Source organism: Anguilla anguilla, chromosome 5 (genome assembly GCF_013347855.1).
Source record: "Anguilla anguilla isolate fAngAng1 chromosome 5, fAngAng1.pri, whole genome shotgun sequence".
Lineage (NCBI taxonomy): Eukaryota > Metazoa > Chordata > Actinopteri > Anguilliformes > Anguillidae > Anguilla > Anguilla anguilla.
This window is the reverse complement of record NC_049205.1, coordinates 25334445-25357939: the sequence shown is the minus strand read 5'-3', so window position 1 is coordinate 25357939 and position 23495 is coordinate 25334445. Positions and strand designations below refer to the sequence as shown.

At 41.6% G+C, this 23495-nt stretch overlaps 1 protein-coding gene across 1 annotated transcript; it reads right to left on the bottom strand.

The window, feature by feature from the left end:
- Positions 1 to 19291: 19291 nt before the first annotated feature.
- LOC118226820 (52 kDa repressor of the inhibitor of the protein kinase-like) lies at positions 19292 to 20214 on the bottom strand. Its single transcript, XM_035416744.1, has 2 exons — positions 19761 to 20214; positions 19292 to 19640 (listed from the first exon to the last, which is right to left on the bottom strand). The coding sequence occupies exons 1-2, from the start codon at positions 20205 to 20207 to the stop codon at positions 19638 to 19640; spliced, it is 450 nt and encodes a 149-aa protein (XP_035272635.1). The 5' UTR covers positions 20208 to 20214; the 3' UTR covers positions 19292 to 19637.
- Positions 20215 to 23495: the final 3281 nt, after the last annotated feature.

Genomic DNA, 23495 nt, shown 5'->3' with positions numbered 1-23495 from the left:
AAATGCCTAGCAACACCCTAGCAACCGGCTATAACCCCATAGCAACCACCTAGCAACACCATAGTAACCACCTAGCAACACCCTAGCAACCACTTAAAATAACCTAGCAACACCCTAGCAACCACCTAGAACTCCATAGCAACCACCTAGCAACACCCTAGCAACCGCCTAGAACTCCATAGCAACCACCTAACAACACCCTAGTAAAAACCTGGAACACCATAGCAACCACCTAGCAACACCCTAGCAACAACCTGGAACACCATAACAACTGCCTAGCAACACCCTAGCAACAACCTGGAACACCATAGCAATGACCTAGCAACACCCTAGCAACCACCTGGAACACCATAACAACTGCCTAGCAACACCCTAGCAACCGCCTATAACTCCACAGCAACCACCTAGCAACATCCTAGCAACCACTTAGAATACCCGAGCAACCCCCTAGCAACACCCTAGCAACCACCTAGAACTCCATCGCAACCACCTAACAACACACTAGCAACCACCTGGAACACCATAGCAAATGCCTGGCAACACCCTAGCAACCACCTAGAACTCCATAGCAACCACCTTGTTACACCATAGCAACCTCCTGGAACACCATAGCAACCACCTAGCAACACCCTAGCAAACACCTGGAACACCATAACAACTGCCTAGCAACACCCTAGCAACCACTTAGAATACCCTAGCAACCCCCTAGCAACACCCTAGCAACCACCTAGAACTCCATAGCAACCACCTAACAACACACTAGCAACCACCTAGAATATCCTAGCCACACCCTAGCAACCGTCTATAACTCCATAGCAACCACCTAGCAACATCCTAGCAACCACTTAGAATACCCTAGCAACCCCCTAGCAACACCCTAGCAACCACCTAGAACTCCATAGCAACCACCTAACAACACTAGCAACCCCCTGGAACACCATAGCAACCACCTAGCTACACCCTAGCAACCACTTAGAATACCCTAGCAACCCCCTAGCAACACCCTAGCAACCACCTAGAACTCCATAGCAACCACCTAACAACACACTAGCAACCACCTGGAACACCATAGCAAATGCCTGGCAACACCCTATAACTCCATAGCAACCACCTAGCAACATCCTATCAACCACTTAGAATACCCTAGCAACCCCTTAGCAACACCCTAGCAACCACATAGAACTCCATAGCAACCACCTAACAACACACTAGCAGCCACCTGGAACACCATAGGAAATGCCTGGCAACACCCTAGCAACCGGCTATAACGCCATAACAACCACCTAGCAACACCATAGCAACCACCTAGAACACCATAGCAACCACCTAGCAACACCCTAGCAACCACCTGGAACACCATAGCAACCACCTAGCAACACCCTAGCAACAATGTGGAACACCATAACAACTGCCTAGCAACACCGTAGCAACCACCTGGAAGACCATAGCAACAGCCTAGCAACCACCTGGAACACCATAACAACTGCCTAGCAACACCCTAGCAACCACCTAGAACTCCATAGCAACCATCTAGCAACACTATAGCAACCACCTGGAACACCATAGCAACCATGGTTGCTAGGGTGTTGCTAGGCAGTTGTTATGGTGTTCCAGGTGGTTGCCAGGGTGTTGCTAGGTGGTTGCTATGGAGTTCTAGGCGATTGCTATGGTGTTGCTAGGTGGTTGCTATAGAGTTATAGCCGGTTGCTAGGGTGTTGCTAGGCATTTGCTATGGTGTTCCAGGTGGTTGCTAGGTTGTTGCTAGGTCGTTGCTATGGAGTTCTAGGTGGTTGCTAGGGTGTTGCTAGGGTATTCTAAGTGGTTGCTAGGATGTTGCTTGGTGGTTGCTATGGAGTTATAGGCGGTTGCTAGGGTGTTTCTAGGGTATTCTAGGTGGTTGCTAGGGTGTTGCTAGGTGGTTGCTATGGAGTTATAGGCGGTAGCTAGGGTGTTGCTAGGCCGTTGTTATGGTGTTCCAGGTGGTTGCTATAGTGTTGCTAGATGGTTGCTAAGGAGTTCTAGGTGGTTGCTAGGGTGTTGCCAGGCATTTGCTATGGTGTTCCAGGTGGTTGCCATGGAATTATAGGTGGTTGCTAGGGGGTTGCTAGGGTATTCTAAGTGGTTGCTAGGATGTTGCTAGGTGGTTGCTATGGAGTTATAGGTGGTTGCTACGGTGTTGCTAGGCAGTTGTTATGGTGTTCCAGGTTGTTGCTAGGCTGTTGCTAGGTCGTTGCTATGGTGTTCCAGGTGGTTGCTAGGGTGTTGCTAGGCAGTTGTTATGGTGTTCCAGATTGTTGCTAGGGTGTCGCTAGGTGGTTGCTATGGTGTTCCAGGTGGTTGCTAGGGTGTTGCTAGGTGGTTGCTATGGTGTTCTAGGTGGTTGCTATGGTGTTGCTAGGTGGTTGCTATGGCGTTATAGCCGGTTGCTAGGGTGTTGCCAGGCATTTGCTATGGTGTTCCAGGTGGCTGCTAGTGTGTTGTTAGGTGGTTGCTATGGAGTTCTAGGTGGTTGCTAGGGTGTTGCTAAGGGGTTGCTAGGCTATTCTAAGTGGTTGATAGGATGTTGCTAGGTGGTTGCTATGGAGTTATAGGGTGTTGCCAGGCATTTGCTATGGTGTTCCAGGTGGTTGCTAGTGTGTTGTTAGGTGGTTGCTATGGAGTTCTAGGTGGTTGCTAGGGGGTTGCTAGGGTATTCTAAGTGGTTGCTAAGATGATGCTAGGTGGTTGCTATGGAGTTATAGGCGGTTGCTAGGGTGTTGCTAGGCGGTTGTTATGGTGTTCCAAGTGGTTGCTAGGGTGTAGCTAGGTGGTTGCTATGGTGTTCCAGGTGGTTGCTAGGTTGTTGCTAGGTGGTTGCTATGGAGTTCTAGGCGGTTGCTATGATGTTGCTATGTGGTTGCTAGGGTGTTGCTAGGTGGTTGCTATGGAGTTCTAGGTGGTTGCTAGGGTGTTGCTAGGTGGTTGCTATGGAGTTCTAGGCGGTTGCTATGGTGTTGCTAGGTGGTTGCTATGGAGTTCTAGGCAGTTGCTAGGGTGCTGCTAAATGGTTGCTATGGAGTTTTAGGTGGTTGCTAGGGTGTTGCTAGGGGGTTGCTAGGGTATTCTAAGTGGTTGCTAGGATGATGCTATGTGGTTGCTATGGAATTATAGGCGGTTGCTAGGGTGTTGCTAGGCAGTTGTTATGGTGTTCCAAGTGGCTCACTGAATAACGAAATAAACGAGACAAAGTTTTTTTAAATTATACCATGTCATTCTACAGTCAATATCTGGGACTAAACATTGAATAAAAATAAAATCTTACCACTGGTTTTACGTGTAGAGATGTCCCTTTTGAGCCTGAGTGGTCATATATTGTCTTGGACAATCCGTTTGTGAAATATACGCGCATTTGTGATCCCTGGGTAGGCTACCGTCAAAAATAGCTGTGCGTAATACCACACCTGTTGCTTACGGCGTTGTCGCCCTTTTTAGTACAATTTAGCTTGATTGACAATTCATTTATTCAGTAGGTGAGAGTATAAGCTTTCTAACGATGTATAACGTCTGATTTTTGGAATAGCGTTTTATAGGTCAGCGTAACCGAAAATTTTCTTATCTGCCAATGTCTAAATAAATAATACGGTAGGCTACTCTGCGCGCTGTGCGCAGCACGCAGGTCACGAGTTGATATTTCGTCTTTTGTTTTGTTTTTTCTCAATGTTGTATTTATTATTTGAAATGTGTATTTATGTGTTATTATTCTATCTGTCTCTGAGGCGCTCTGAAATGTGCATTCTCTGCTAAGCTGAGCCATGGATCGGTATAGGTTTGTGTCCGATGTAGTGTTGCAGGGTACACCGAAACTTCAGCACTTTTTCGGTACTTAAAAAAAAAAAAAAAAGAAATGGTTTGGTATTAGAATTTTCCGACGTTCAGTAGTTTTGTGTCATATGTAAAAGCCAGGGAAATGTGTCTCCCGCATTACCGATTGAGAGGATGAAAAGTGTAATTTGTCAGAATCTTCGCTAGATGGCAATAGCAACTAAGGTTGGCAAGTGAGGTGACGTGCGCTTGTGTATTTTCCGTCATTGATACAGCGCCAGCTTAGACTCAGTTCACTTCAGTAGCATTAACTGTTCTAATATGTAAATATTTTATTATATTAAGATGCTGTATTGTTATTGAAATATGCTGTTTTTAGATCTATTTTAAAGTGAAAGACCTGTTTAAAGATAATTTACTTTACAATTGTTTAATTTTTGAAATATATTTAATATAGTTTTTTATGGTTTAGTGTTGCAACACTATAGGACTATGCTTATTGATATGTTGAACAGGTTTCAACTTAAAGGTTGTTAATAAATCAGGTTTTTAATAAACCGTGAATTTGAAAATGAGGTCAAACATTACGTTTCTGATCAATTAAGGTAATTTCAGTATCGTTAGGTACCGAGTATCGAATCAGCATGTTTTAAGTTTCACGTATCATTTCAGTATTGAGTATCGTGATACATTACATTACATTGCATTATATTTATTTGGCAGACGCTTTTATCCAAAGCGACGTACAAAAAGTGCATTTCATGGTCATAGACAACTGCTAAACACAGGTTCAGTAAGGTACAATACTTATTTTGTACAGCTATTTCTAGCCCAGAACACAGTTTAGTTCACACAGTGAACACTATTCAGACCTAACCTCTGCAAAGCCAACTAGGCAGAAGAATAAGCTACAGTATTAGGACAAATACAAAAAAATTACCGAAAAGTGCTGGGATGGGGCAACATGTAACAAGTGTCATGAAAAAGGGGGGATTTAGAGTGAAATATACAGCGTGGTGGTGGTTAGTCTAGGTATAGTCTGAAGAGATGAGTCTTCAGGCCACGGCGGAAGATGGGTAGTGAGGGGGAGGTTCGGAGAGGGACGGGGAGTTCGTTCCACCACTGGGGAGCTAGGGTGGAGAAGCTCTGTGATCCCTTTGGGCGGGTGGGAGGGGTTACAAGGCACCCTGCTTCCGCAGAGCGGAGTGATCGAGCAGGCACATAGAATCGAGTCATGTCCTGCAAGTAGATGGGGGCTGTCCTGTTGGCAGCAGTGTAGGCAAGGGTCAGTGCTTTAAACCGGATCCTGGCAGCGACCGGTAGCCAGTGGAGTGATCGCAGCAGAGGAGTGACGTGGGAGAATTTGGGAAGGTTGTAGATGAGTCGGGCAGCGGTATTCTGAATCTGATACTAAACCTGGTATCAGTATCAAAGTCAAAATTTTGGTATCGTGACACTAGTGTGACGCCTTTTTTAGTTGCGGCGTAGAAACACTGCAGCTGTACATACACACCGGGCCATCTAAGTGTTATGACATAGTAAAGGCCTTTACAGGAAGCGGCCAGGACACATCCATGGTGATGCAACTGAGTCATCAGACAGCATGTCTTAGCACAAATTTGGCCATAAGTCATCAATATTTTACTACGTCAGACACATATTCCAATCCATTGTTCATCATGATATTCAGTAGATATGATGGGTGAAGGTATATGATCATGAGGACAAAGCCATTTTAAAATTGCTCCATAGGGGGCGCGATAGTGCCAATGCTTGGACCCCTCCCAACGCCGCTTGCGGCTTTAATTTTTCAGTACTTTCGCGATTTTTTTCTGTGCTGGCAACTAAATCAGAGGTGGTCCAGCGCTAGCTTTTGGTTGCTAAGGGGACGTTTATCGACCACCCCATGTAAATTTGATTTGATTTGATTTATTTGCACTCATCATGTAAAAATTACAAAATAGAACAGATACACTTACTTAAAACAATACAAGGAGGACTACTGTAAAAAGTGAGATGTTAAAATGAGGAACAAATTGTAAAGTATTGAGTGCAAGGATTGCCCATTAAGCCAGCAATAGCTGGCTCATTTTTAATGGGGTCCTAGGCTGGACTATTGACATAACTAAATATATAGCAAATATACAAATCTGGATCTCTACATTAAAAAAGGTCTACAATACAGAGACACACACGCGTGCACGCACACACACGCAGCATCAACAACAACAGTCAACAAGGATCACTGGGCAAGGAGAAAGCGCTTTAAACGATATTTAAATACATTCAGAGAACTGGCCAATTTGAGTCATGAAGAGCATTCCAGTCTCGGATTCCAGTAAAATAAAATGTGGTTGATGCGATGCCTTTAATCTTGGGAACAACATAATTGAATAGACTATGCCTAGTAAAGTAACAATGAACAGAAGATAATCTAACAAAATTATTGGAGAGATGAGCACCTGTGCCTTGAGTGATTTTGAAAACATGATTTTGACTTTGGAATTTGACACGATCTTTAACTGACAGGTAACCTAGACTGGAAAGCTCCTCCTTACCAATATGTGTACGCGGGCCACAATTTAAAATAAATCTTACAGTTTTGTTTTGAGCCACCTGCAGTTTCTTTTTATAGTGCGCACTGACACCGTTGAACCAGACAGGAGCACAATAATCAAATTGTCAGCTAATCAATGCAGAGCAAAAGAGCTTTCTTAACTTCAGGTCAAAACAATTGCATTGTCTGTACAGAAACCTGATGCGAGAATTAACTTTAGAAACAACAGATTTCGCTCAGGAAACTTGTTGATCAATTTCAAGCCCCAGATACTTCATAGACTTTGAACCCAGAGTGACCAGAACAGTGCACTTCAAATTCTTTCACCTTCCTAAATTTTCGTTTGGAACAGAACAGGATGCATTCGGTCTTGTCGATATTTATTGACAGTTTGTTGTCTGTGAACCAAATCTGACAAGATTCCAGGGCTTTACTCAATTTGAAAGCAATGATATCTGGATTAGGGTGAGAAAATATTATTGCGCTGTCATCAGCGTAAAGTAACAATTTACAATAAGGACTGATACACTGGATCATATCATTTATGTAACATAAAAATAAGAGCGGTCCAAGGATGCTTCCCTGGGGGACCCCGCTGCTAACATTCATGGTATCAGAAAAAGTATTATCAATATTGACCATTTGTTTTCGATCATTCAAATAAGACTTGAACCAGTCTACTGATTCGATACCCATTAACTCAAGCTTGTTACAAAGTATTTGGTGATCAGCGGTGTCAAATGCTTTACAAAGGTCTAATAAAAGCATCCCAGTACAGTTGCCTTTTGACATATCGGTTTTTATGGAGTCCAGAAAATGAATCAGTGCCGTTTCAGTAGAGAACTTTTGTCTAAACTCAGATTGGAATTGGTAGATTAAATAATGTTTAACAAGGTGTTCTTCAAGTTGGACATGAACAGATTTTCAATAATTTTGTATACAACACTCAAAATACTGATCGGGCGATAATTTTCTGGACTAGTATGGGATTTTTTCTTATATAAAGGGATGACTTTAGCTAACTTAAAATCTTCAGGAACAGAGGAAGAAAAATCTTCAGGAACAGAGGAAAAATGAATGGAACTTGACATAAATTTGCTAGCATACAGTATAAGTGTACTACCTTGCGTATTTAAGGTTAATATGAGAAAGGGTGGTCGCTATCGGCACATCTAGGAATCTGTACATATTCACAGTTGTAACACAAAGTCGCAGGACGCAAAATAGTCATTAAAAAAACAGTTTGAAATTATGAAGCAACCTCTGCGCCATTGGATTTAATGGGTCGCGATGAGATAATTCCGAGCGTGTTACTTGTCTTAAAGTTGATACAGTAAATAAGGCTGTATCAATATAACTAAATGCATATGAATGAAGTTGGTTTTTTTTTGTTTGTTTTTTACATTTAGACAGTTTATTAAGTGTATTTTTACAGTACTTACATTTTAGTAGTAGGTGTTACGTTCCACGTCGTGTGTGTTTTATTCCCCCTCTGTAATGCTGCAGGAGAGCCATTCATCATTCCATTCGCTGTCCCCGCTGTCAATCATCGTTAACCTGGTCCCGCCTCCACCAATCACATCCCTCCTCTGGAATATAAAAGCTACGTGGCTCCTGCAGCTCGTCGTCTCTCTGTTGTTGTGATCTCTGTTCGTTTTTGCTGTGTGGTTGTAGAGATTGGAGACCTGTGAGTGTGCGTGTAAACGTTTTTCCCTGCTTGTGTATGTGTGGTCGTCTGTGTATGGTTAAGGCCCTGGGGCAGGTAAGACAGAGGCCTCTATACATTGGTGCCACACGCAGGAAGAAAACTTGTATAGACACATTAGAAAAGGGGTGGTTGCCAACTGTGTATTTTTGTTTGTAAGAGTAGCTAGATAGTCTTATTTTGCTTAGATAGTCAGATTATATTTTGTTCTAGCGCTGTTTGGTTTTGTTTATTTCATTACTTTGGCTACATCCATGTCCCTTGGCCTTGTGACTTAGTTGTGTCTTGTTTTGTGTATTGTACAAATGTAAATATCACCTCACTTGCACTTATAATAATAATAATAATAACACCTTTAAAATCACCTGCAACTTTGTCTGCCCTGATTATTTATACCTCACGTGCACAACACCTTTTCACTCGGACACTTTATTTTTATATATATATGTTACGTACTCCCTCCTACCCCTAGACACTAAGAGAGACATAACAGTAGGATGTCCAGTTCTCTCTGATAAATACGAAGTAAATACACTAGCGGTTAAGGTAGTCGATACACGCCCCCCCCCCCCCCCCATAATAGGTTCTCTCACTCTATATATACCAGAATCAGAAACTGGTTTGTTGCCAAGTAGGTTCTCACATACAAGGAATTTGCTTTGGTCTGATGGTGCATAACAATAAACATAGTGCGAGGACAAAAACAGGCAAGTACTGCAAAATACAAGAAACATAAGTGTCAAATTAACAATAGAATATATGAAAAAGTGTTATAAGTACAGTATATCTGTTTTTAAAAATAAAAGAGATGTGCAGTTTTGTGCAGGAATGTGCAAAATGTTGTCAAGGGAATGTGCAAAAGTGCAAATATTAAATCCATTATTATTATCTTCCAACAAGAGCGTAACATTAGATTACGTTCTGGGCATGTGAACACATCCTAGTGCATGTACTCTTTGCTTCTCCACTGCTGTTGTGTGCACTCAAACAACATACGCACACGCGCACGCGCAGCGCGCACCCTGACTAGTTTAATCCAGAGAAGACACATAATTGCAGAGATGGCTGAACGAAAGAGGAGCATCATTTGGAGCTATTTCACAGCTGTGAATGAAAATGTCGCGAACTGCGATGTGTGTAGGAAGGCTGTTCGCTACTGTGGCAACACCTCAAATTTGTTTAAACACATAACAAAAAACCACGAGAAAGAGAACTTGGAGCTGCAACAGAAAAGAGGGGCAGAGGAGGGAAATGCCTCAGCATCCAGACCCCCGGCACAGAGACAGAGTTCACTGGCAGAGTCTTTTCAGAGAGGCAAGGAATATCCAGCTAGCCTATATAGTAGTGAAATTAATATTTTAGTCAAATCGGATCTTCAGTAGGCTATTGGTTAATGTTACATTTTCAAACTGTAATTGGTCATCATTAGCTGTTACTTTAGCAGACTGATTAAATATAGCAGACTATGTCTTTACACAGAGCATTAACCCCGGGGAAGCTCTGCCTCAGAAATGGCTCCTGCGACTGCCTCAAGCTTCCCTGGAGCTGCTGCATCCCTACCTGCAGCAAAAGGTGGGATATGGGCAGAGTTTGACACGCAAGTGTTTGCATCCCAGCAGCATCGCACGACTGGCACCGATGTTGTAATTGAAATGCGCCGGTTTTCATAAGAGAAGGCAATTCCATGGGATCAAGACCCACTACTTTGGTGGAAAAAGAATTAGCAAGCATTCCCCTCTCTAAGCAAGCTTGCCAAGAAATACCTGGGAGTCATTGCGTCATCTGTACCTGCAGAAAGGATTTTCTCGAAGGCAGGACAATTAGTAATCCAGAGAAGAAGGGAAAAATGTAAACATCTTTTTGTTTCTGAACAAAAACCTCTAACTGAAGGAAAGAAGAATGGTTGAGGGTAGTTTGTGCTTTTGTTTAGTTATTTGCACTTCAAGGTGCTACATAAATAAATTAAGCCAATTCTTTTGCTTTGCTTGCTATGTACATGCTTCAGTTGGGAATCAAACCCGGGTCTCACAGGTGGCAGGTAGGTATTCTACCACTCAGCTAACTTTACAATAATTGCTAACCTGTGCCAAACCATTTAATGGTCATGAAAATGTATTCAGATTTGGCCTATTGATGATGCATTCACCACATAAATCATGACACACTGCTCTCCCCTACATAAAAGTACATAAGCCGCTTTTAATATTAAAAAGTATCGGTATCGGTATCGATATCGGCGATTCTGGCCCTGGTTTTATTTGGTATTGTATCGAAACCAAATTTTGCGGTATTGCCCACCACTAGTCTGTGTTAGCTTGCTGCTAAGGCTCCCCCTCCCTCTCTGTGCCCGTGCTGTGTTGTCTCTAGCCCCTAACGTCACTGCTTGCTCGATGTTGGTTTTCTGTGATTGGCTGACTGTGACGTGTGCATGACGGGGAAATCGTGGGTAATTTGCATACAGGGAGGGAATAAAACTGTGTGTTTGAGTGTGGAGAGGGAGAGTGAATCTGCTATCTTAGGGCTATTGTCGGGTTTATCTTGTTGCTATGACAGAATACGATTTTTGAGTGGTGAAAGAATATTTTTATGAATGCCCAGATAGACAATACAAATGTGGGTAACAGCGGATCTCTTCACACAACTCTCTTCAAAACAAGCATCCATTAAATTTTGTTATCTGGAGCATGCACAGTTGGCGCGCTTGCTATGCGTACAGTCCGCAAGGTCACAAATTTTGGGCTGCGCGCAGATGTCCACATAGGGGTCCGCGCGGACCCTCCGGACATGGGCGGATGATGACTTTTACGTCATGAGGACCAAAGCGGACCCTCGCAGACACGCAGACACGGAAAGTATGAAGCAGCTAAAGCCGGTCACCCACTGCAAGCGTAGCGTAAGGCCTGATTCACACCAGATCAGCTTGCCGCAGGGTTGTGCGGCAAAAACGGTAGTCTTCCCATTCATTTGAATGGGGGTAGTGCGTTTAAGCTGCGGGAGTGGGGGACTGCATGGGGTCACACAAAATCAGGCAATGCAGCACCAAGGCGGCACCTTGCCGCAGGGTTGTGCGGCGGTGTGGGCGTGTCACTACATGGCCCATTTGTGTGACGTTGTGTTGTGAACTTTAACCCCCCCCCCCCCCCATTTCCTGTCTGCTAACTCAAAAAAAATCTTCTATCCAGCTTAGAGCTAATAGAATAGCTTTATGGCCGTTGCTGTTCCCAGCCGAATAGTTTGTAGAGCACACAAGCCAAAATATTAGGCTAAGCTATGGCTCACCTTAAGTGCTTGTAGTTAACTTTATCATGATGATGCTGTTTATTCCATTCAATTTCAGTATCAGTATCAACTAGAAGAGTGCACTCAGTAGAGTGTTAGCTTTGCTGATGCAACAATAGAGGCTATACAATCAATGCAACCAGACAAATACAATATTACAAGTTTTTACCATGTGCCACTGAAAATCCCAAAAACGCCGATTCAGTGAAGTAACGCTAATTTCATTCACATCAGCCACGACAGAGCTAACGTTGACGTTATAGTCTGGCACTTTCGTTTCAAATCTGGCCAGGAACAATTCCAAAAGACCAGCGATGTAAAATATCAATTGCAACACAGAGGTCATGTGATAATATTAGTCCCGTGCGAATCGGCATCTCGGTGATTTGGGGTCGTATTTTACCGTTACGCAGAGCAGAGCCTTGACATTTTTAATCATATCCAGGGGGATAATGTCAGTAAATTCAAGTAAAATACAGACTTCGCTTATCCCGTGCGAATGTGCAGCACGAAACACAGACATGGGGGAAGGGAGGACGGGGGGGGGGGAGGGGTGGCCTAATTTCTAAATCACATAAGGTCCCCAGGTAATACTAGTGCCGTGAGAATAGGGCTTTAGTTAATACTTGTCTGTGATAGTAAATACTTTCCTGCTAACCTACTAATTAAAACGTTTTCATTTTTTTAGGAGTTGGGTGAACATATGGGTGTTAAACAAACAAACTCAATAATATAGGCCAAGTCTGACAGGATGACTTTAAATTTGAGGGCAGTTTACTGGAGTTTGGCTTGTCTTCACACCCCCACTGCCTGACAATAGCCAGGTGTTGATACGGAATGCGGATGTGCGAATGTACTGTCTCTCCTCTGGCAGGCTGTTTAGCAACTGAACGATCAAACATCAAACATTATCAGTGGAATAAACTGTATTCACACTGTAGGCTACTGTAGGATGCTACTGAGGATAAATTGACGATAAATTTGCATAAGCCAAATATATTTGAGGGAAAACGATGATTAATGATGAAACGATTAATGATATTGAAACAGCAACACCAGACCACAGATAGTGGGATGAAATTTGCTCCGATTAAATTACAAAGGCTACATTCCAGTTGGTCCACCTCGCAATTCCACAATTCGGCGTAACACTTTGTTCAGATGATCAATGTATCTGTTGCAGAGCTCTGTGTGTTGATACGGAATGCCGATGTGCGAATGTGTCTGAACGATCCATCATCAAACATTATCAGTAGAATAAATTATATTCACACTAAGCTACTGTAGGCAGTGTTGGGGAGTAGTGAAATACATGTAATTAAACAAGTAGTTTAACTACATTTTGCAGTAGCTTGCTGGTAGTTCAACTACATTCATATTTGCATAGTGATTCAAGTAGTTAAATTACTTTTTTGCCATTTTTTGTGTAGTTAACTGAAACTACAAACAATTTTGGGCCATAAAAGGAAAGGAATAATTTTTTTTTTTTATTTTACCATTGCTTCTGTACTGTAATTGAACCCCCTTTGATCAGCCCCGCCCCCTTTTTCTTTTATCCTGACCGCTGTGAAGGCATGCCCAGGCAATGCATTCGTCAGGCAGCCACCACCACACACTTGACCTTTGTGTAGTGCATGTGCAAAAGGGCGGGCGTTGTCTGTGCTCACACAGCGACAGCGTCATCATGGGTAAACCTCCCAAATATCAGCCTGAGGAAGAATCACCATGGCCATACTAAAGCAAATACATGACACTGACTAGCTCCACTGACAAAACCTACGTTTTTACTTGTGAGCTATGCAAGCCGAGAGTAAATACACTCTCAACTGCAAAGACGTCAAACACAAATCTAAGAACACATATAAAGGTCAGTGTATTAACATTGACTTTGCTAGCCAATTTAGCAAAGTTTAGATAAGTTAGCCGCATTGTAATGTTACATACAGGCAAGTGATGTAATTCAGTGAACGTTAACGTTAGTCTAATTAAATAAAGTCTGTAGCGTTAATTCATCTGACAACAATTATGTTCTATCAAAAACGAACAGGTCGCTAACCAGCTAATGTCAGGTTTGCTGACATAAAGCAAACATTAGCTAACGTTTTGCCGCCCATACAATATGGCTCAATGCATGGGACCAGTCTTTCATGATAATCACCTACTATTAGATGATCACCTGTGTTTGCCGACAAAAGTGTCTGCAATCAATCCAATACTATGAATAGCTTAGCCAGAATCATTCAAATGAAGGTCTGGCTAGGATGAGGTTGGCTTGCTGTTCTTCTTTTGCCACTTAAGGTTAATACTGAGGGTAATTCTATGGACCATTATAAATGTCATGCTATTCTATATTAGAAGTTACCTGGCTAACTGATAAATCCTGTTTGGAACAATACCCCCACCTGGACTCTAGTTTCTGGAAGGCAGGTGTCTGACTGATAGACATTGTATACAAAACCAAAGCTGACATTCCTTGCACTTTCCCATGAATAGTGGGATATATATATATATTTTTTGGTTTATGTATGACCTGTGAACAAGTGGGCACTTTTTGCAATAAACTCAATTGAGTGGCATTTTTTGCTGGCATGTGACTTTTTTGTATTATATTTTGTTATAATTTCGTATCATGTACATTGTCAATTTGATCATTTTTTTACGAAGTAGTTTGTACTACTTTTTCTAAGTAGCTTTAGTTAACCAAACTAGATTTCTCCCTAGGGTAACTTTGCCGTAGTTCAACTTCTTCCAGTGTGAAGTAATTGGTAGCTTGCAAAGCTATGCTTTCAAAGTAGCTTCCCCAACACTACCTTGATACACGTTGATACACACTCCTCTCTTGCACATCTATCAGCGATTATAGCCTAACTATCGAGATTCTAAGTAACTGGATAAAACTTTTTTGTAGCCTACTCCACGTAGATCATAAACCCTTGAATATAAAAATGACTCATTGAAATCGGTTGAGAAATGTAAACGTTATAGTGCTTTTTATTCAGAATAACTGCAGCTCCCCCGTTTACTTGTACTTGTTTTCAGGCCAGTCTTGCCTGGTCCAATATGGCAGCGATGTTGACATATCGCAGCAACGGGCCGAAGCAGTCAATATAGCGTCTATGTATATATGTCTATGCATTTAACTGTTTCTCTGTGCTACTGCACTTCCATGATTCGGAGTGCGTAGTCCCAAGCATTGCCTGGTACGGTAGTGTGGAGCATGGAAGTTTGCGGTTTGGGACACAGCCATAGACGCTGCATTAATAGCCTTCCATACCCTGCAGGCACCTACGTATATCGTAAAGGAAATGACGTGTATGAAACATAAGCCAGAGGTGTGGTTTATAAGAAGCCAATTTAAACTTTCAGTGGGGACTAGTGATGGGCAAAACAGTTCTTTTCAGTGTAGTGAATAAGTAGAATCAGTTCACTAAAAAGATTCGTTCACCGAATCAGTAGCGTAACTATGCTCGGCGTCAGTTGGTCGACCAGGTGACAGCTAGTTTCAGAAGAAAACAAAACTCAAGAAAACAACACTCAAGAAAACAAAAAGTTGTTATATAGAAGTGCAATTTAATTGTAACCCAAGCATACAATTTGCATTGCAATGAATTCTCAGGTACAGTAAAGAAATAAAACAAAGCTGCCTAATATAAAATCATATTTCGTTCAGTAGGCTACTTGATCAAGCAGCCCATATAGTAAAAGCTTACTTTTTTTTGCACTGCCTGAGGACTATGAACAATTATTTTGTACTTGATTGGTATTATTTTTCAGTTTTTTCCATTTTTTGCTCTGCTATTCATATTGTGTTCTGCTATTCATATATTCATGGCCATGCATATATTCTGCTGACATGTATATTTAGTTGTAATTCATATTTATTGCTGTAATTCACATCTTTTAATGCTATTCATAATTTTGTTGACTAGTGAACTGAGAACGGTCGATCGTGAAGGATAAGCCAGTGAGCTGAGAATTTAGCTAGATAAAGATTAGGGGTGTGAAAAAACCCAGTGTACCGGAAAATCCTACCGAAAACAGCTGACGGTTAGTAGCCTACCGAAAATGAAAACAGGCAAACCAGTTCATATATTAGCACATTATTTTATTTTAATTGAATTTTCATTTTTCATTTCAATTTTATTCTAAACAATTTAGTTTGAAAGAATGTGTTTGATGTGGCCATTTTATTTTACTAAATTTCCCTAGATGCTGATTTCTTTACCGTGACTTGTTCTAATGGCTGCTTGAAAGAGAAAGTGCTGATATACATTGGCTAAGTAGATATAGGCTATCGTTTTCTCATAAAATGTAGTCGATGAAATAGTAGCCTTGGCTAGCCTACTTTGAGACATGCTTTTAAAAAAAGGCTTGTTATTTCATTGAAAATAAACAGCACACTCGACAGTGATGTTCGATAATTATCCATTTATTATCCATATTTCCATACCGTACCCACTTTCCTCACCAGCGACTCCTCATTTGCTGTAGCAAGAGGAACTAACTATTGTTGTGTCGTTCGCGAACAATTCGGGCAAGTGTACTGTACAGTCGTTCGCGAACGATTCGGGCAAAAGTACTGTTGTGTCGTTCGCGAACGATTCGGGCAAGTGTACTGTCGTTCGCGAATGATTCGGGGCGGGCGTAGTACGTTCAGTGAAGGAGGCACTGAACTGCAAACGATAGTCAGTCAGTGAACGACCAGTTTACGTTTGCGAACGAATCGTTTCACGAAGTGATTCAGTACACTTTGTTCACCCAAAAGATTTGTTCTTTTGAACGAATTGTTCGCAAACGACACAACACTAGCGGGGACGGTGAAGTTTCAGAAGCAGAAGAAACCCACACCGGCCCTTTTCAGATACAGTTGGACATCCCTGTTTTAGAGAAACAGTATTTTGTAATTATTATCTCCGCCAGGTGAGAGCCTGGAGGGGATTATGCATTTGTCAGAATTTTCTGAACATTTACATTTGGAGAGAAATACTTATGCAAACTTTCATATTTTTAAATTGCCATCTATTGGATTACATGGAAAGTTTGAAGTGGGATTATTAAAAAATGCTACAGTAAAGTTTCACAAAAATGGGGTAGCATGTAGATCAGGACCCCTTCTGCCAGGAACAAGTGACAGAATTTTCTAAACTTTTACATTTGGAGAGAAATTCCTATCCAGACTTTCATATTTTTCAATTTTTGTCTATTGGATTACATGGAAAGTTTGCAGTGGGATTATTACAAAATGCTACAGTGAAATTTCACAGAAATGGGGTAAGCTGTAGACCAGGACCCCTTCTGCCAGGAACAAGTGACAGAATTTTCTGAACTTTTAATTTTGGAGAGATATCTCAATCCAAATATTTACTTTTTTCAATTGCCGTCCATTGGAATACATGGAAAGTTTGAAGTAGGATTATTAAAAAATGCTACAGTAAAATTTCACAGTAATGGGGTAGGATGTAGACCAGGACCCCTTCTGCCAGGAACAAGTGTCAGAATTTTCTGAACATTTACATTTGGAGAGAAATATTTATACAAACTTTCATATTTTTCAATTGCCATCTATTGGATTACATGGAAAGTTTGAAGTGGGATTATTAAAAAATGCTACCGTGAAATTTCACAGAAATGGGGTAGGATGTAGACCAGGACCCCTTCTGCCAGGAATAAGTGTAAATAAACTTTTACATTTGGGAAGAAATTCTTATCCAAACTTTCATATTTATCTAATATGTCAATTTTTCAATAGGATTTTATTACTGTATTTGTTTATATAGACAGTTTGGAGTTTTATTTGAATATGGTGCAGTGATATTTTATCCACACCATTTAAAATGTACATTATTTCCTGTTCTCTCATACACACGTAATGTTGAGACAATTTTATTTTGAGGAGAAAACAAGATGCGTGACACTTGGGTATCTGATATATTTCAATATTACAGAAAGCGACATGTCATGTGAACGTAACAAAATAATAATAAAAAAAAACTAATTTCAAATCACCACCTTTGTTCAATTTCTCACTTGAGCCATATCTCACTTTTAGAAGCAAATTACAGCCTTTGCAAACCGCAAAACCGTCCGGTCACATAACGCAACCGATTTAAGGTGGACCGGAAATTTAGAATCGGGAGCTGCGAATCGGGAGCCAACTTTAGCGTCGTCCCAAATAGTAAGGTGACCAGATTTCTTAAGCACGATGTCCACGGCCCCATAAAATAAAACCGGGGACTTTTTTGCCGCTGCTGTAAAGTTAACGTTACGTCTTGCTGAAAATAAAAATGCATCGCCAATTTGCAATTTATTCACCGTAATGGCAAGAGCAAGAGTTTGATCTCAGCTGAAACGTGTAACTGCTCAGAATATTTACTTTGCCCGTTGTCATTTTGAGAGTAAAAACAAATATATTTAGGCTATCATCACTGTAGGCTACGAGTCTATGTAATACATTTTCAGTGGCTATTAAAGGTGGCAACGTGAGTCTAAATACAAATAAATATAATTTTGTTATGATTCATATCATATTCATAAAATGTAATATTTTTGCTGTCGTACCCTAGTCAAAGTTCTTGAGAGGAATGACAGTATTTGTATTGACTTTTATTTCATCAGGGAGAACATGAGCAGGGTCTCTTTAAGACCGTGGCAATGTTTACATCATGTCTTAATCGGGTTGTCTTAACGTGAACGTAACGTGATTTTTTCTGCAATACTATTATAATTTAGTCCTATAGCCAACCGTTTGTGAATGGACAGACACACGCCAAGAATAAATTAACGTTCGTTAATCGTTAGCTAACGTTATAGCATGTAATTTACAAGAACAGCTAACGTATATCATATAAAATCAAGGGAGTTTTGGCAGGTCTAGTTTAACTGAATAATTATCTGTAGTCTTATAGGGAGCCGGTGAAAGGCAATCACTTTCTTATTCTGATTTTTTCTACAAAAACCTATACTAATTTATTACTAAAGCCTATCGTTTATGAAAAGACAGACTAGGAATCGTTATTAACGTTGTAAGTAACGGTATTTCTGCCACTGCCATGTCGATAACTAGCTAGCACTTTTGACAGGTCCAGTCAAACTTTAATTTCTCTACTTTTGTGAATAAGTTAAAAAACCTGTCAGGATCTTTGGGGAACCTGCGAAAGGCAAGCTCTTGTACTTGGATAGTTCTAACAGTTTATTGCTGAACACTGTTTTAGGTTTTTCCATTTCTTTTCCCGCGGCTGATCTGTAGTCTTCATGTTGTTGACTGGATCAGTCAGCTTGAGAATTCAGCAGATTCAGTCCATAATGGCGGCACCGCTACGCGAGCGCACTCTTCAGGCAGTTACAGAAAAATGACCTGAGTGTCGCCTCTTGGTATTCGAATCTCTTTGGATAATCTCGCATACTATTGGGCCAATCAGCCTAATACTTGTTGTGCATGCTGACAGCAGGCCAAGGACCTGAATTCTCGAATATTTTGCAAATCAGTCAACAACAAGTATTTTATTTTAATTATTTTCCATCATTGTCCATTGAAATACATTGAGTGCGAACCACAGACTGTAAAAAACCGGCGCAAACTCCTCACTCCTCCTAACCGGCCGGTAGGGGCCACAAGTGATCAACAACTGCTTCCGTTTGGAATGAAAGACCTGCGATGTAAAATGTCAATTTCTATGTTAAAATGCCAACAAAGTAACCCGCCAACTAACGGGGTACGTTCATAGCCGTACCCAGGGTTTTAGAAATACCGAGGTCCAAAATCCAAGCCCGCTAGGGGACATTTTTTTGAGTTCCCTGAGTAGCCTGGCTGGCTACTCCATGAACTATTCACTACCCAGCTCAAAGGCTGCGACAAAGTAGGGAGACAACACGAGCGGCCTGCTAAGAAAAGTAATTTATTGGTCCAAAAAACATAAGTCAACCAACAAAATGTGTAGAAATCAGTACATCAGTAAAGAAAAGCATGTTGAGTGTGTGGCAATGTATATGAAGAACAAAACACAAAAGAAAACCACATACTGTCGTCATGCCTGCCGGGGAGAGGGGATCTCCCTCGGAGAGAGCGAGACTGCAGAATGAGGGAGGTATTTATACAGCAGAGCACACCGGGCCCAGGTGTAGGCTGATGACCCTCCATTCATCACTTGCAAAACACAATAAAAAAGAAACAGGGACACCTAGTGCCCAGGTGGAGGGGTTGTCACAACTGGAACACACTGATCCATGTAGAGGGCAGTGGAGATCATCCGAAGAGAGGGCAGTGTTTTGTCAGGGTTCAACCATGTCCATGTAGACTCACTGAAATGACATGAATTAGCTTACATGAATATTGATTGTTAACAATACAGCATCAAATATTCCAAACATGAATGGCCTTATATAAGAAATGTTTCAAAGATTATCTAGCATAGATGTTACCTTTTTATCAAACGCCAATGCGATCCTTCTGTGTCCAGAGGCATCCCAGCGCCTGAGAACTTTTTCAGGATCCAGTGCTCTGTTTCTATGCACGTGCATCATTGCAAGTCCTGATAGCCTCTCATTGCCCATGCTCGATCGTAGCCAGGTCTTCAGCTGCCTCAATGCAGAGAACGACCTCTCACAGGAACAGGTGGTCACTGGTAGTGTGAGGTAGATGGAGAGGATACATCGGATGTTGGGGTAGTATTCCATAATGTCATCCAATGTTTCTTTTGCTGTCGATGCCAGCGCTTTTTGAGGTTGGTTCTTTACCTTCCATCTGTGAATCTCCTGGTTGATGGAGTCCGGCTGATGGAGGTCTTCTCTGTACCATGACACCATCATTTCTTGCTTTTCTTTTGTGAGTTTGGACAGAGCTGAAGGTGTAAGGTACATAGCAAGCATAGCTGGCCGTGAGTTTTCCACAAACCTGGTGTTTAGTTGGCTTGTCATGTGGTCAATAATGTAATGTTCTTCTATGGACTGCGATGGTGTGTTCTCTCTGTTTTGCTGCCTATTGGTCACACGCTTTTTTGACGGAACCACGTCAGTGGTGCTGGCAAGTTCTGTTGACTTTTCATAAATTTCGCTGAAGCTCTCCTCATTCCTCAACGTAGAAATGACCTGAGCCACCTCTCTGGCCTCTTTGTAGGCAGTCACAAGGTCGATATTTGGTGACTGTAATGCTTTAGTCAATGGCTGGATATAGCCTAGAATTTTGTTTGTTGTGACAGCAGTGACAATTGTGTCAAATGACTCTATACTGTGTCGTAGGTTGCTAGTCTTGTTGCAGTTTGATGATGTTCCTGATTCTATTTCTATGAGTGCAGAGTGGGCTGCATTGAAGTGATCCAGAAAAGCACCCACTGTCTTTCCTCTGGAGCCCCAGCGTGTGTCCGACATGAGTGGGATGCCTCCTGTTTTTCTTTTGTCACTTGCCTGTGTTTCCTTGCTTCCTTGTGGGTGTTCTTGTAACATGTTCTTCCTAACAGCAGAGGCAGAGAAAAACACAGCAACATTCTCAATGGTAGCCATGGCATTCCTGATGAGGGGGATATCAGAACATCCATGGACTACCACAAGGTTGAGTGCGTGGCTTCGGCAATGTGTGAATAGTGCCCGTGGTTGAAGCTCTCTAATGCATTGTTGTACTCCACTGACATGCCCACTCATTGTGCTGGCTCCATCATAGCCCTGCCCCCTGAGATATTCAATCTCCAGACCCAACTTCTCCAACTTTGACAGGATGGCTTCTGTAATAGATGCAGCATCTTGTTTGGCAAGAGGACAGAAACCCAAGAAGGCTTCACATATTTCAGCTCCATTGTCATGGTTTATGTAGCGAATACAGATAGACAGTTGTTCTGTCCCACTCACATCCATTGATTCATCTGCAAGAACTGTGAAAAACCTGGCTTTTTTGATTTCCTTAACTATGTCCTCCTGAATCTCAGCTTCACAGCATGCTATTAGTTCATTTTGAATCCTTGGTCCTATGTATGTGGCATTTTTTGGTGCTGTCTCGAGATGATGTTTCAGTGTGGCGTCGAATGAAGATTTCCATGTGAGGAAATGATTAAAGTTGCCATCTTCACTTTCTCCTGTCCAGTTACCACGCAGTGCTATGTTCCTCTTTGACAGATTGATTATAAAATCTAGGATGGAAAGGAGAGCTTTGCGATTCACACTAACCTTCTCGGCATATGCACTGCTTAGAACAGAATTTATGCTTTTCTGTTGCCCTTGTGCAACTGACAGAAAATTCTCAGCAAGCTCAGAGGCCTTTAGGTGCCCTGGACTGCAACTGTGGTTCAAAATGATTCCCCGCTTCTCTCCAATTGCATTTTTCCAGTCTTGAAATCCTTTGTTTATGAAAATGGTGTTTGTTGTTTTTTTGCTGAATGACATACAAATAGCACAGTAGGTGAATGTGGTGGGGTGGGCGTGGTTTGAGCGTCGGCTGCAGAGAGAGAGAGTGTGAGAGGAGCGGCTCTCGGATCCTTCACCACAACTGTCAGGTGGAGGTAATCAGCGCCGATAATTGTCAATTGTTTAATTGCGCTGATTGCCTCTGATTGTTTTCAACAGTGAGCCTGGGGTTTTTAAAAGCGAGACCGGAAGCCGGAGAGGAGGACGAGCGCCGGTGAAAAGAAACCTACGAAACCTCTGTGTTTTGTTATTGTCAGAAAAAGCCGAGGGCTTTAATAAAAGAGCATGGAAGTGCTACGAACTAAAACGGTTGTCTCCCGTGAGTGTGTTGTAAACCAGGAGGGGTGGCACTCACTTGCCACAGTGAAATCTTCTGAAACTGAATATCTAAGCCAATGATATTTCTCCTCCCACTTTACATTATAGCGTAATTGCAAACTTTGTTTTAGGGTAATTATGGTTATGTTTGACCCACTTATTCTTGAGAAGGCAGTACTTATCCTCATCTGTTAGTGGTTTATTTTTAAACTTGGCTGGATCAAATTTGTGTAGAAATGTGTCTATTTGACTGACATCAGCTCTCTCACCTCTCATCTCTCTCTTCTCTCCTCCTGTCACCTCTCTTCCAGCCTCGTCTCCTCCAGTAACACGCTGTTCTTCTGGTCTCTCTCTCTCTTTTCCTTTTGTCTCTCCTGTCACCTCTCTTCCACCCTCGTCTCCTCCAGTAACACTCTTCTTGTCTGGTCTCTCTCTCTCTTTTCCTTTTGTCTCTCCTGTTACCTCTCTTCCAGCCTCGTCTCCTCCAGTAACACTCTTCTTGTCTGGTCTCCCTCTCTCTTTTCCCTTGGTGTCTCCTGTGCTCTTTCTCTCAGCCTCCTTTTCTGAGTCTCTCTGCCTTCAACATTACATTCTTTCTGTTCATTTCTCTCACTGTCCTCTCCTTTTCTCTCACTCTCTGTATTCACTGCCTGTCCCTTTCGCTGTGACTTCTCACTTGTCTGTCCTGCCAAAGTGTATTAAAAAATAAAGTCAAACTATATACACATTTATTTCATCTTTGTGTTTGAGTTTGCATAATTTTGGATTTGAATTATAGAAATGTGTCTCAAAGAGTAGGCTACATAAACATACGCAAAATGTGTGTTATACAATAATATATTTATACAATAATACTATATTATTACATTATAATTACACTAGGTGTTTGTGTTGTTAAATTGAGCCTATAGGTTCCACTGTAATTACCAAAGAACATATATATCTCTGTGGTAATTAAATTGTTTGAATTGAATCAGGTCAGTTTTTGTTTGTGTTGAACAGCACAGGGACATAATGCTAATCAAGTCAAGTCAAAGTTTATTATAGCCCAATATCACAAAGCATGTCCCAAAGGGCTGCACAAAAAACACAATAATATGTAACACTGGCAATACACAGAAATTCACAAAAGCGAAATAAACCACATATGAAACATTATAAACAAAAAATATTTAAGCGCCATAATCCTATCCTGGGCACAGTGGGCAGTACCTGCTCTTCCTCTCTCATCTCCATCACCTTCTCTCTTTCTTTTTCTCTCAGTCCCCTCATCTTGTTCTGTATCTCTTCCCTTCCCAAAGCTGAGCTTTGATTGTTTGAGTCTTTTCATTTTCTTCTCTCAGTGAAGAAAGTAAACACAGGGTTTGAATTTGAATAGCATCGTAAACAATTGGATTTGGCTGGCACGTTAACACATTTTAATGTAAAATGATACTTAATCTCAAC